Source organism: Aptenodytes patagonicus, chromosome 2 (genome assembly GCF_965638725.1).
Source record: "Aptenodytes patagonicus chromosome 2, bAptPat1.pri.cur, whole genome shotgun sequence".
Taxonomy (NCBI): domain Eukaryota; kingdom Metazoa; phylum Chordata; class Aves; order Sphenisciformes; family Spheniscidae; genus Aptenodytes; species Aptenodytes patagonicus.
This window is the reverse complement of record NC_134950.1, coordinates 30,126,847-30,141,291: the sequence shown is the minus strand read 5'-3', so window position 1 is coordinate 30,141,291 and position 14,445 is coordinate 30,126,847. Positions and strand designations below refer to the sequence as shown.

General features: G+C 35.3%; 1 protein-coding gene across 3 annotated transcripts in view; it reads left to right on the top strand.

The window, feature by feature from the left end:
• Window positions 1-14,139, top strand: part of WWP1 (WW domain containing E3 ubiquitin protein ligase 1) — a 91,717-nt gene extending 77,578 nt beyond the window's left edge. For all 3 annotated transcript variants that reach the window (XM_076329460.1, XM_076329461.1, XM_076329459.1), the window contains exons 16-24: window positions 64-152; window positions 2,863-3,022; window positions 5,841-5,974; window positions 6,070-6,210; window positions 7,557-7,677; window positions 8,906-9,010; window positions 10,290-10,386; window positions 10,709-10,781; window positions 11,952-14,139. In XM_076329460.1, coding sequence (XP_076185575.1) covers window positions 64-152; window positions 2,863-3,022; window positions 5,841-5,974; window positions 6,070-6,210; window positions 7,557-7,677; window positions 8,906-9,010; window positions 10,290-10,386; window positions 10,709-10,781; window positions 11,952-12,051 — 1,020 coding nt within the window. In that variant the 3' untranslated portion in view covers window positions 12,052-14,139. The remainder of the gene's footprint in view (window positions 1-63; window positions 153-2,862; window positions 3,023-5,840; window positions 5,975-6,069; window positions 6,211-7,556; window positions 7,678-8,905; window positions 9,011-10,289; window positions 10,387-10,708; window positions 10,782-11,951) is intronic.
• The last annotated feature ends 306 nt before the right edge of the window (window positions 14,140-14,445 follow it).

Sequence of the window (14,445 nt, the reverse complement as noted above, 5' to 3'; positions counted from 1 at the left end):
AGAAGGAGCGATTATATTGACAATGCATAATTTATAACATTACAATTTTTGTTTTTTTGATAGATTATGGCATTAAAACCCTATGATTTGAGGAGAAGATTGTATGTTATATTCAGAGGAGAAGAAGGATTGGATTATGGTGGCTTGGCAAGGTAAAAGAAAATTTGTTTAAAATAGTTTTTATTTTTTTAATAGCACTCTAACCTTGATTCCTAATGTCATTCTTCTGGCAAAGAAACTGCTTGCTTTTGCAGTCTGACCCTGGTTACCTTTTTAGCTACCCTTAATATATGAAGGAGGTGGAACTGGCAGCGCTGGCTATTGTCACGGGTTATAACCTTGCATTAGTAAAACTGTGGTCTCAGTTGTTCAGTTCTTTGACAAAGATTGATGTTTAAATGGGATTTTTTTTATGCCAGTTAATTGCTCTAGACTGAGTTATTTCAGAAACTTTCTATCACAAAGTTCCACTTTCCTGGAAGTGGGAACTGTGGAAAAGTAAAGTGTTTTGCTTATTTAGAAAAAACCAAGCGAACACCAGATTGGGGCTGACATGAACAGAAAGGACATAAACAAGAGGAGAGTAGTGCAGGCATGAAGTAACAGCAGACAAACAGACTATGTAAGCTACGCAGGAATGCGAAACAGCTACACTACAAGTTTTTCTAGAATCTGAAGTGGAACTCTGAGGGAAAAGCTGGTAACAGGAAAACCATAGACAAAGTGTGTTTCATCTGTTGACCATATAGAAGACAACCACTGACTACTGCTGCCAGTTACTTGACTGAAATGTTACTATTAGGATGAAAATTTAGTACTACTGCAGATCCAGAGAATTAGAAGTAGTCATAAGTGATAGAATTTTTCTTGTTTGTTTGGTTTTTTTAATGTAAAGGTGTTCTGTTTTGGTTTTGTTCTGGTTTTATGTAGCTTACTGTGTTAAGGTGAACTTCAGTGAAAATGTGTAGTATTTGTAAGTGAGGAAGCTTGCCTCTGAACATTGAGCTTCTTTGGATATGTGGGTGGTTATGCTTCTGAATTGCAATATCTGTGATAGGCTTTTGGGGGGTGGCTGCAGGGAGGAATCCAATTTTTGCTTTGGTTGGTGTTCCTATCATCATGGCCCTAGGCATAGGTTGGGAACCAGGAGAGTTCAAGTAGTCTGTTCCAGAGAAATAAAGTATTCCAAAGAAGTGATGTTAGAATAATTTAACTGAAGAGTGTTAGTCAGAGAAAGTAGCAGAATAAATAAATAAATAACAAATTTATAAGTAGTATAATTTCATGGTTTTAGGAGTAAGTCTTGCCCAAGATTCTGTATGTGAAATTGAGAAGCAGCAAGGATCTCATTGTAACTTGAGCTGAGAATTCGAGTGACACTGAGTAAATGTTCATGTACTAACTTGCTAATGTAATACTGCATTAATACAAATATAGAAAGCTGATGCACCTGGTTTATCACCTGTCTCTCAGCAGGCTAAACTCAGTGTTCCCTGCAGATTTTTACCTTGTGTTTAGCAGGACTAATCTGACACTACGTCCTGTGGCTAGTTCTAGCTGTTGACGTGAAAAATTCATTACTTCTGCAGACTTCTTGTTGATGACTGATTTCTTTGATTCCTCCTTTGTTATCTGGCTTTGATCTAATTTAAATGCCTATTAAATTTGATGCTTCTATGCAGAGTTAATATAATTGTCTCAGTATAAAACTTGCATAGAATGCTGTACAACATTCTTGTGCTCGTTAAAAGATACACAGAACCCCGTTAGTGTTATCGTATCCTGGCTGCCTTTCTCTGTTTACTCTTTCTCCTTGGCCTTGGGGTTGGAAGCGTATTGTAGCGAATCATGATCCATGACTTGAGTTTCATAGAACTGTTAGGAGAAACATGCCAGCAAAACCTCTCATTTCTATTCCCTGATATCAGGTAAATATAGGGATAGAAAAGATGCCTCTTAAATGTGACAGCTGAAAGGCAGTCAGGATGGAATTCAGTCCCTGTAGTTATTATAGGACGGACTTTTAGCTTTTTTTGCGGCTTTCCCCCAAACCTGGTTGTTAAGTTCTAAGCATTTAGGGCCTGATACAAAAACTCCTGAGTATATACGACTGCAGCTGAGGTCTCTGATTATATGCAAATACTATAAAGCAACAAATATTCTAAAAATCAACTATCCTAACACTGATATACCAGATTCTATTGTTATTTCAGGTCAGCTGAGTTGGAAACTATGAAAGTGGTGAATAAACATGTATTAGTTAAATCTCAACAACAATATGTTTTCACATTGTCATGTCCTTTGGGCTTAACTGATGCATGGTAATTTGTTAAACCACAGTAACTCGGCGTGTGTTTTGCTGTCAGATTGGGAAAGCAATTAAGGTGTGCTGTGGTTTGGGTTTTTTGGTTTTGTTTTGCTTTACCTAGGTTGTTTATAATAAGCACTGCCCGTGGAATAATCTGTAATTTTTTTGAATAAAGATTTGAGTTGTATGCAGTAAAGCAGGCATGGGGAAGATAAATACTGTGTACTGGTTGAGGCAAGGACTCTGTAGGCAAAAATGTTACTAATATGCAGCTAAAACCTGTGCTATAAGAGTGTGTTCAAGGTGACAATCTTAACAATCATTTCTAAACTTTGGAAACCATGACTTTCTAACATTATTGTTTTTAATAATGAATTTTTTATATTTAAAAAATATATAATGCCATATATTATTCTGTGATTCTATACAACATTGTTTATATTATTTTTCTAAGTTTGCATATATTTTGACCATTTTGCTAGTTACCTAAGGGGAATGGTGATAAACATCTGTATTTGATGTTTTTTATGTGTATACATGTTTTTTTTCCTTAGAGAATGGTTTTTCTTGCTTTCCCATGAAGTACTGAACCCTATGTACTGCCTATTTGAATATGCTGGCAAGAGCAACTATTGCCTGCAGATAAATCCAGCATCAACAATCAATCCTGACCATCTTTCATATTTCTGTTTCATTGGGCGCTTTATTGCCATGGTAGGTTAGATTTTTAAGGTTTTATTATTTGCTGTAGCTATACATTTATTCCTGAACAGTATTTGTTTTTACAGTTATTAAAGGTTATATTAATCTCTTAGAAACGGAAGATTAAGGCATGCAAGGTTATTGAGCCAAAATATTGCCTGAGAGTTAAGTCTCTTACACACTCAAGTTTCCTGGGATAGTGATGAAAGTTAATGTGACATTCAATGTAATATTTTATTTTTATCAATTGGATGTGTGTACTTCATGCAAACCCCTGTTTGATTGAGTGTCCGAATACTGATGCTCTGAAAAATGTGACTAGCATTTTCCAAAAAAGGCTCCTCGGTTAGACTTGGCATACCTTACTGTATTTGAAAAAATGAGTTAGAAATGTTTTGCGGAGTACACTGAGCCTCAATTTAAACGTACGTACTTGGATACAAAGGTCAGATACTGAGGAGAGCAGAAGCTGGCAGGGAGCTGATTCTCTGCCATCAGGTTCCTCTTAAACTAAAAGCTGACGAGGCGTGTTTTATCATTTCTTCTTCTGGTAGCACTGAGTCAATTTTCTATAGTGGACTTCTGCTCTGTCACATTTCTTTCCTTCCATGTAGTGATACAGTCATCTTTCCACATAATCATGATATCTACAGGTAGCCCTCAGCAACATCCCTGGGCATGGTGAATAGTGAAATCAAAAAGAGTAGATAAAAGTGCATTTTCAGATTGAAGAGACTGTCATCTTCTCCTGTTGTTCAGGCTTTTTGTGTGAAATTAGAATAAATACAAGCAAAGTGTAACATAAACGGAAAAATATTTTCAGACTTTAAGTTAGGTTTGGGGGTTTTCTTGGTTTTGCTTTTCTTATAGATGGTTCTTGAAAAACAAATTTGTTCAGTTTTGATGATAATATCTCTGATTTCAAGGATTTTATGGCCAAGTTCCCCATTTCTGTGCTGTCATGAAAATTTATTTCATTCGGTTAACACTTTCAACAGGCTGCCAACTTTTTTCTTTTAGAACCCTTAGCAAGCTGTAATGCCATTTAGCAGGAAGACATGATAAAGCCAATTAGGTGCTAGGGCCAAATTCTGTTTCTTTTAGTCGGTGATTTTTGATCTTGTGCGTAAGATAAATCCATAGTTGAAATGTTAACTTTAGGAAACCACTTCATAAAAGTACAGATCATAGAAGAGAACTTAATTAAAATATTTAATATAATTAAAAGACAGACTTTTCTTTCCTGATGTATTGTTGTATTTTTATTTTAAATTCTCTAAGGGGGGGGCAGGAGAGAGAAAGAGACCTGTGTAATGGTGCCTAATGTGGTCAGCTGCAAGGTTTGAGTATATTCATGGTTTATAATGGATGGCACTTCCTGCAGTACTTCCTGGGATACCCTCTAGTGGCTTAAAATAGCTCAGATAATAATGTAAGTGGGAATCATTTTAAGGAGATAGGCTTTTTAAGTGCAGTTGTAGTTTCTGTCCTTCTCACAGTTTAAAATAGTTGTGATTTTCAGATCATAAAGACTTCTTTTGGTTTTAAGTACTGAAATAACCACAGATGTTTTCGACTGAAACGGGGTTAAACATAAGGAATACACATCTTACTCTGTAACAAAAAGCTGTTAAATGAGGTTGGCTGAGGCAACTTTTATATTTTGCTGTAAGATTATCATAGACATTAAATGAGATGATTTAAGAGCTTACTTTTGCAAAAAGCAGGGAATCGTATAGCTGGATGCTGCACTTGACGTTTAATTTTTCTGCTTCCCATGAGAAGTATAGACTAGTTTAAAAATAAACATACAAATAAATAAATAAAGGCCTTGAGAGAACCGTTTTAAGCTCTCCTAAAGCACAAGAAAGTGCATGCTAGAGTAAGCCTTAGGGGGGAAATTAGAAGGTGGGGAAAAAAGATGGATCCTTGCCTTTTTCAGGAGGAAATAGGCCATTACACTGGCTCTTCTGCTCATAGAATTTCAGCTGTAAGGAAAGACAAGCAATGAATGCCATACATGGCCTATGTTTAGGATGATTTTTTAAAGAGGTATTTTAGTGAAGCAAGTGTACTTGATAAGGATGAGGGAAAAAAAATGTTTTCATAGTTAGAGCTGTGCTCCGTTAGCTCTCAGACGCACTGAGTCAGCATAGAGGTTAACACTGTGTGTGTGTGCGTGTGTGTGTGTCATGCTATGCTTCAGTACTAGAAACTAGCTTACACCCTTTGTGCACAGGTGGTGAGACAAGTGTGACCATGTTTTGGTTTTTTTTCCATTTCATTTTTTCAGTAGAAGGGAAAATCTCATTTCTCAGTTCTGTTACTCACCTATAAAAAATGTGATTCCCAAAGCTCTTTCCGAAGCAGTCTGTGGCAACATTTTTGAACTGTTTTTTACAAGCTGCAGTAGCATTGCATAAAGGATGATTTTGCAGGATGTACGTATGTAGTAAAAAATGGCAGTAGTACTCAAGTAGGATCGAGTATTATGATCAGGTAGGATCAAATAGCACTTGGCATATATACCTATCCATATAGTAATTTCCTCCTTTCATAGGCTTCATTCTTTTATGAGAAGTTTTTTTTTACTCAAAGAATTTCTAAATTGTAATGATAACATATGCTTGGATAAATTTTGTCAATTAATAATTTTTTTTTCTTCCCATTTAATGTAATGTTTTGTTCTTTTTAAATACCAAGCTGCTACTGCTACTTGGTGCTTTTTGTTATTTGAAGGAGAAAGGAAAAAAAAAGAATTCAAGTCCAGAAATACTTCAATAATTCAGTAGTTCAATAAAAGCTAAACAGACTTTTTTCTGTTCAACAGGCATTGTTTCATGGGAAATTTATTGACACTGGTTTTTCTCTGCCTTTCTACAAACGAATGCTGAGCAAAAAACTTACTATTAAAGACCTAGAATCTATTGATACTGAATTTTACAACTCCCTAATTTGGATAAGGTTTGTAGATTTTTTTTTTGTGTGTGTGTGATGTTTTATGGATTTTTTTGTTTATATAGAATTCATCGCACTTTTTTTTTTTTCTTTTCATTCAGGGATAATAACATTGAAGAGTGTAACTTGGAAATGTACTTTTGTGTGGATATGGAGCTGTTAGGAAAAGTAACCTCACATGAGCTGAAATCAGGAGGTTCAAATATCTTGGTAACTGAGGAGAACAAAGAAGAATATATTGGGTAGGAAGGTGTAGATGTTGAAAAAAAGTGTTCCATATTTCTGTTGTTCTAGTCTTTCTTGACACAGTATATGATTTGGTTTTTCTTTTTTTTTTTCTATTACTATGTAATTTGTGGGACTATTATTGAAATGGTATCTTGGTACACATGATCTCTTGGTACATTTTGATCTCTCCTGTTCCCCTCTTCCCTCTCCCCCCCCCCCCAAAAAAAAAAAAAAAAAAGACGACCTGATAGAGAGAAGATGACCTGTCTTGTTATTACATGTACAATGACAGAACAGGTGAAACTGAAAATGAGCAAACCTATTTTCAGTAACTTCAGGTAACAAATCCAGGTGGAGGGAAGACATGTATTTGACAGAGGATTTCAAAATTGTTCAGAGCTTTGCTGTCACTGTGAAAACTGAAATTCAGAATGGTGTATAATGTGGTGTGACTTAAAATATTTTTTCTCTTTGTTCTGTTATGGTGCTCTTTCCTGCTTCTCTCCTAATCTTATCACTGCCTTTCTTTTTCTGAACATTTATTTCTGATCCATCTATTCAGAGTGATCTCAAAAGCAGATGTACACAGATCCTTGTCTGTGACACAGTGTATGTCCAGTGCTGCACATAAAGTTTCCACTTAAATTAGCAGTCTTTAGTTTCTCAGTGAAATAGTTTCTATAGTATGTATATATATTTATTGTCTTCTTTTTTTTTTTATTCAGAAGTGGCTTGACCATTTTAGTTGAAACTTAAAAAATGTTACCTCTTCCTCCAAATCTTAGCATAAATCAGAAGCTCAAAACAGAAAATGCCTATTCTTTGTTGAAGCTGGAAATAGTCTTATGCTGGAAGCATTGGGCAACTATAGTTATAGGTATTATAAGCAACAGTATTTCTTATTATTCTCTGCCTACATGGTGTCTTTTGCTTAAGAACAGAATATTTTAAAATCAGTGGAAATTTTTCTTTTCTACCATTGAAACACTAAGATTACGCACTTTTTAAGCGAAAGTAAATTTCGCCATAACAAAATCATAATGCCCAAGTAGCATTATTTTCATGAAAAGGCTGCTGAATTTTGATTAGTGAAAGGTTAATAATACTAATTTTTTTTTTTTTTAACTGGAATGGTAGTCTAAGTGCATCTTGCTACTTTTACTGTTGCCTGAGTTTGGAGATCTGTGATAATATTAGTATGGTAGGTCCCTTATAATCTATGGAATCATATACAGTGTAAGAACGTAAAATTGGAGGGAGCGTTACCTCATGGGAACACACATGCAGTCATACATGTTTGAACTTTGTCATGTTGAGTGCTAATTGATGTTTAACTTATGTTTGTTTTTTTCCATCTCAGGCTAATGGCTGAGTGGCGATTTTCTCGGGGAGTTAGAGAACAAACCAAAGCTTTTCTTGATGGTTTTAATGAAGTTGTTCCTCTACAGTGGCTACACTATTTTGATGAAAAGGAGCTGGAGGTGAGGTTTTCTGTTCAACATTTTTACCTTTTGCAAAGGTAATACATATGGAATGATTAAAGGGATAGGTAAGCTTGAATCTCTCATCTGTGGCATGCTGCATTTGATAGCTTCTGGAACATGGAGAATTTAATAGGAGCAGTGGGGGTAAATCATGGCGAAAAGCCAGTATCTATTGAATTGGTGTTTTGTGGTGTTCAGCAGTTGGGCATTTTAGATTCCATCCTCAATATTAAAATGTGTTTTGCAAGTTTCTATGAAAGGATCAGAATACGAGGTCACAGATGGATCTGTTAGTCATAGAAAACTTTTCCCCCTGTGGTAGATGGGTAGAATTACCTTGTAACAGATGGCACAGAGTTGATTCTGGTGTATAGTGATCGCTTAGTTTCACATACATAGTCTAGGATAGGTTCTAGGGTTATTACACTTAAGGACAGAAAGTTGGAGGAACAACAAGGTTTGAAACTGAATTTTGCAGATCCTCAATACGTAACCCAAGGGCTGGTAACAGGAATCGCTTGCGTGCACCATGTTTACTTAACAATCAGCCTGACTTATGTTCACTGTTGGGGTTGTGATTTGGAACAGGGACAAAAGGCTCTGTAGTGCTATGCTTATTTATTTCTGTGAGACTTGCCAAGGTTCCCTGTATATAATGAGCAGTGTTCTGAAAGCTTCTTAAATTAAATGGGAGTTTTTCCTGAGAAAGGACTTTGATCTATCTTATTATTTTAGTGTTCAGTTTTCTCAGAGGCTTTGCCTTTAGCACTTCCAGCTTTCATTGCCTCTCATAATGAATACTTTGCAGACTTATACTTTGCAGTGTGTTTTATCTTTACTAGTACTAGCAGTAGCAGCAATGTAATCATCATCATCTTGGAATATGAGGCAAGGTTTTAATGAGAAAGGTAATACCCTCTTTAACAAAAAATTTCCTGTTATGGGAGAGGTAATATCTTTTATTATTGAATTATTAGTCAGAAGAAACTAGGTTTCTGGTATGCAGGCTTTCAGACCATTTAAATACATAAACAATTTCAGAGGAGTTCTGTAAACTTAGGGGAAAGGAAAATCTCAACTGTGGAGTAAAATAAAAAAATTCCCAGTCCTTTTTTGGGAGCAAGAACTTCCATTTTTGTTAGCGTGTCTCATACAAGATACAGAATTAACTCTTAATTTATGTGTGTAGACATGTATATTGTCAAGTAATCGTTCTCTTTTCTAGGTTATGCTCTGTGGTATGCAAGAAGTTGATTTAGCAGACTGGCAGAGGAACACTGTTTATCGTCATTACACAAGGAATAGCAAGCAGATCATATGGTTCTGGCAGGTATATTGATCAGTAAAATTTCCGGCTTCTTTAGATTTTGTTTTGTTTTGTAACACAAATGACATGTGGAGTGGAAAGATGCTATCTGAATGAAGGTTCTTGCTGCTTCCTTTCTTTTTTCTTCTCAGAGAAGGAAAGGAGGATTACTGGTTCTTAGGGAGCATACTTTAGGGTGGGAAATGGCAGATAGATACCCACATTACATTTGGATGGCTGGGTCATGAATACTTTTTCTATATCTTGTCCTTCTTATTGATTATACAACGATAGAGTTTTTTGTATTCTTAGCAGTGATCTACCTTCTGAATGTTCTTATATGTAGTACACCTGTACATCTGAAATGCCACATATTATTTATGATTATTGTCCTATTAACTGTGCCAGTCTAGCACTGACTGATTATACCTCACATTTTAATGAACTTGGCTAAGAATTGTTTTCAGAAAAAAAACCTCCAAAAATGCTATACAGGCTCGCAGTTTCTATGAATTTCCCTAAAGAGAAGTCACAGCTAGGAAGTTCCTGTCTTGTGATAAATCACCATTTTGGAGATGCTTTTGACAAAGTTCCTATAAGAAAATGATGCAAATCAATTACTTCCTAGCTTATTTATATTGCCAGAATAATGTAAGATCTGATGATATGATCTCTTTTTAAGAAGCTTGGTACTGAAAGAATCTTAACCAGAAGTTCAAGTAACTTGGATATGGTTTCGACATTTATGGAACAAAAATACTCATTTTGTTATCCACGTTTCTCTGAGTCAAAATTCTAGTTGTATCAATGTTTCCTCTCTTACTGAGATGTTCTACATCTCTCCTCTCTTTTCTTCCTCTTCCCTTTCCCAGTGAATTTCCTTACAAAGCGATGCAGCTGTTATGGATGTTGTTTTCTCTCACCAAGACTGCCAGATGCAGGGAATACTTCAGTCTTGAAATACCCAGAGCCTGGGCTAGGCTATTGCTTTGTTTAATCAAAATGGCAATAGTATTCATATAAAGCATTGGCATGATTTATATTTTAGTATAGAATAAAATAGATCAAGATTCTTCTTATTTGCTGTTCCCAGCCTTCACATTGTAACGATCGACAGTGCATATAATCTGAAATCACTGTCCTCTCCCTCCCCCCAGTTTTGCTGAAATCAAGAAAGGTAAACTGTTCTCAAGGTGATGTCTTTTTAAATGGAATTACACTTTTTCAACAATCTCGTGGGGTTTTTGTTTTTCTCCAGCTATGTTAAAGATTTTTATTAAGTAATTTGAATTTCTGTGCCTAGTTTGTAAAAGAAACAGACAACGAGGTTCGCATGCGACTTCTGCAGTTTGTCACTGGCACTTGCAGATTACCACTGGGTGGATTTGCTGAACTTATGGGTAAGTAAAAGGTGACCAAAACTTTTATACTGTAACTGTTCCATTTGCAAATGAACCACGCTGCAAGTGTAGAGATAGCAGGAACTTCATGTACATCAGCTTGGATCTAGAAGGGCTTTTAATATCAGAAATCCCATGAATACATTTATAAATTATTAGGAAATTAGCTCATTTCTATGAGAAGAATGTTCATATTGATGTAACATTGAGTAGCTCCTATTGAGCTCTGTCTGCTGTATCCGAGTTGTGTCTTATGTCACGTATATGTCATGTGTGCTACTTAAAAGGAACAGATTACACTTTTAAAAATATTCTTTTCTAGGAAGTAATGGTCCTCAGAAATTCTGCATTGAAAAAGTTGGTAAGGAAACGTGGTTACCAAGAAGTCACACTTGGTGAGTTGTTACATGTAAACTTTCTGTACCATTAGTGGTTCTCTCTTCTGGTCTTGCATTTACCAAATCAAATGAAATCTAATTTGAATCAGTTCTCTATCTCCATCTTCAGCTTCTTTGATTGCTCTGACATGCCAGTATTGAAAACTTTTCTGATTGCCCTATTCTTAAATTTTGCTGCGGCACTGCACACAGTTTGTCAGTATGAGATCTATCAAAAGTATGATATTACCCTTCTTGCATTAGAACTGAGAGGTGTTTCCCTAATTCTTTATTTTAGAGAATATTAAATAACTGAACAAAAGTCATGTTGGTATTAGGTATATAGAGCTATTAGATACACTTATTATAAAGTAACATTCCAAAGATAAATGTATAGTCATGAGAAAAAGTAGTGTGAAAGAAATCTCAGCAATCGTTCCAAACAAGGATGCTTAGCCAAGAATGCAGGTATCTTTTCCTGCCAGGCTTCAGACTATTACTGGCTTGGCATTCCTATGCCAAACTGGTGCAACAGGTACACAGATCAGTTTCCCCTGTACACTGTGTGCAGAATGGACACACCTTCCTTTGGCAACATTGTGACAATAATATTCATCGTACTTTTAAACTACTTCAGGGAATCCTCCATTTTACCATTTTCTCCACCTGTGCTGTTTTTTCAAGTGATGCTGGCAAGAGTTAAACATCCCTCTTTGTTAAAGATAATTTTGGGGAAGACATGGAATGAAACAGAATTTTGGCAGAAGCCTTTTAGGGTAAAGTTCAGAGGGCGCCCCCCCCCCCCATCCAGGCGTGCGTAGGAAGGAGAAAAATTCAGCTTTTTCATGCCCTTGCTGGAATTTGGAGATGCATCAAACTAGGATGATATTAAACTTCATGGTGAACATTTCCTTTTCTGAGTATTATAGTTCTCTGTATCTTGGGCTGTCTTTAGTCTTCAAAAGTCCTGTTTTTTGTGTGATGTGATAGTAGTCTCTTGTTTCTTACAATATTCTGGTTTTACTGCTCATAGAAATGTCAAGGCACTGAGATTGCACTAATTGCTATTTCTTCATTTCTAATTATTAGATCAGAACATTTTTAACTTCTACTATAGCAGTCGAGTTCTGTAGTGTTCTACATGGGATTCAGATAAACTTAACAAAATTTTGTTTTTTTTCTGCTCAGTTTTAATCGTTTGGATTTGCCACCATATAAAAGCTATGAACAACTAAAAGAGAAGCTGCTCTTTGCCATTGAAGAAACAGAGGGATTTGGTCAAGAGTAGAAGTGGCTTCTATTCAAAAAGGAGATCTTGCATAATAAAAGGCCCAGCCAACTAAAATTGCACACTTAATTGTATATAAGCTTTTTGTTCTGTACAGTGATCTTTCTGGAACTCTAAAAGTATAATTGTTCTCCGTTCTTCCACAAAGATATGCAAAACAGTTCAGCCTTTTCTACTTTTATTTATTGCCCTTCCAAAAGACCAGAAAAACCCCTCATAAATTTTGAAAGCAGACAAGAGACTTATTTAAAATATATATAAAAAATTTAAATATATATACTAATAGGCTCTAGTTTTATAGAGCTTTAAGTGTATGAAACGTTGCAGCCATTTAAAAGGGCCTGGATTTGCTTTATCTTGGCTTTATTATTCAGAAAAATGTTTAAACTGCTCTGTGTTCTCTCTTAAGAAACATCTCCAAGTTTGTTTTATTGCATGGCTGTTCTAAAAGGTGTTAAAGGCTTAGGCCAAACGTATCCTAAATATGTAGAAAGATGCTGCTGGTATTTGAGATGACAGAATATGTTGTTCTGTCAGTTTAATTTTTTTAAATACGTAAATAGCTGATATATCCCTCTCTACTGATGTAGCCAAGGTCATGAATAAAGCCTTTACTACTTGCACAAGAGTCATGTACAATAAGATGAATGTGATTTAATGTTGAAGGGAATTGGTGCCACTGTTCTGACTTACTGTAGGAGCTGAACAGAGTATTTTAATTCATTTGAGCAGCATTGAAATTTGTTTACATATTACCTTGGGTTATTACCACGAGGATGTTAGGTAATCTTCAAAGAAAAAATAATAATAAAAGAGAAAATATTACACATTCTCTCCTTGGTCTGGTGTCTTACAGGTTTCTTTTTTGTTGTTTTTTGTTTCCCTTTTAATCCGTGATGTCCTTTTTACAACTTTGTAGAGTATATTAATGTAAACTGAGCTATAAGGGTATACAAAAGGTAATGTGAACTTTGCTGCTTTCTATGTTCATGTTCAGTTTCAGTTACTGGATCTAGTAAACCCAAATAAAATGAAAGTTACCTAAGCTTTGCACAGATAAACATATTCTTAAGTATTAAATACTCTCATTCCTCTTTAAGTTCTTACAGAAATTCAGATGTACCTGAATTATGTATGTCTAAAACCTGTCATTCTTTTATGTAGGTCAAGTTTGTCCTAAGGGCACAATAATATAAAGCCATTTTAAAATTAGTTTTATTGGCATTGAGAGCATTTGACTGCAAAGACGTGTTTTAAAAAAAAATTAACATTTAACACCTTATTCATGTGAGTTATATTAAATGCTACTTTTAGCAAACCGTGCTTCCTTATTATAGAGTAAAAACATGTTTAAAATTACATTTGTATTATGCTTTAAATATTAACTGTAAATTCCATTACATTTAACTTATACAGAATTTTGTACACACGTGAAAATGATTTCTTAGAATATGATTAAAAACACTTCTGTAACATATCATATTGCACTGTTAAAAGTGTACATGCAGAAAAAATAGCTGTATCTGTTCATGTATCTTTCCAATACAGCAACTGAATTCTGCCAAAATTTTATTTTTCTACATATTGGATTCTCTTGAGGCTTTGTATTCAATATGCATAGCATACTGTGGAGCTGTTAACCTGTACATAGCTTTGGTAACACCGGTAGCGCGAAGGGCCCAAGAGACTGCTATCTTAGAGGAACTTTCTGTAAGAGTTTAAAAAACTTCCACCACTTTGAGGGTTTTTCATACTATATCAAATATCTTCTGCGAAACCATTTTCATAAATATAGCATTAAATTAATTTCAAGTGCAAATCCACTTAAATTATGACTTATGCTGGTTAGAATGGAGGAAGCTTTAAAAAAAAAAAAAAAAAAAAAGTACATCAAAGGCCGGGCAACAGAAGTGTGTGTGGCTTGCCTAAAAGACAATTAAGAGGGCTAAATGTCATAGAGTTGAACTTCATGAATTTGCACTAATGAATCACTTGGTGACCCACTACCAACTGCTGAATTTTGTGAATCTGTGAGTAAGTGAACAAAATAACAATAATAAAAAAAAGACAGCACATCACAAGAATGTAGTTGCTTTATTGTTTTGATATTTTTAGCTGTCTCCTAACTGCAATAGTTTTTCCTGTGGGTAAGGGTTAGTAAGCAAGGAAAAACCAAACCCAGCGGCCTTCTGTACATGTATGTGATCTATTAATTGGTTTCAAAGGACTGACTGAAAGCATGGCTCTTAAGAGAAAAAAAAAAAACCAAAACCACAACAATTTATATACTCGTGTGTGTGTGTGCGTGCGCGTGTACAGTTAACTTGGACTTTCTGGGAATTTCAGTAACACTGCATTGTAACTTTGTCTTTTCCCATTTGCATTCCCCATAGT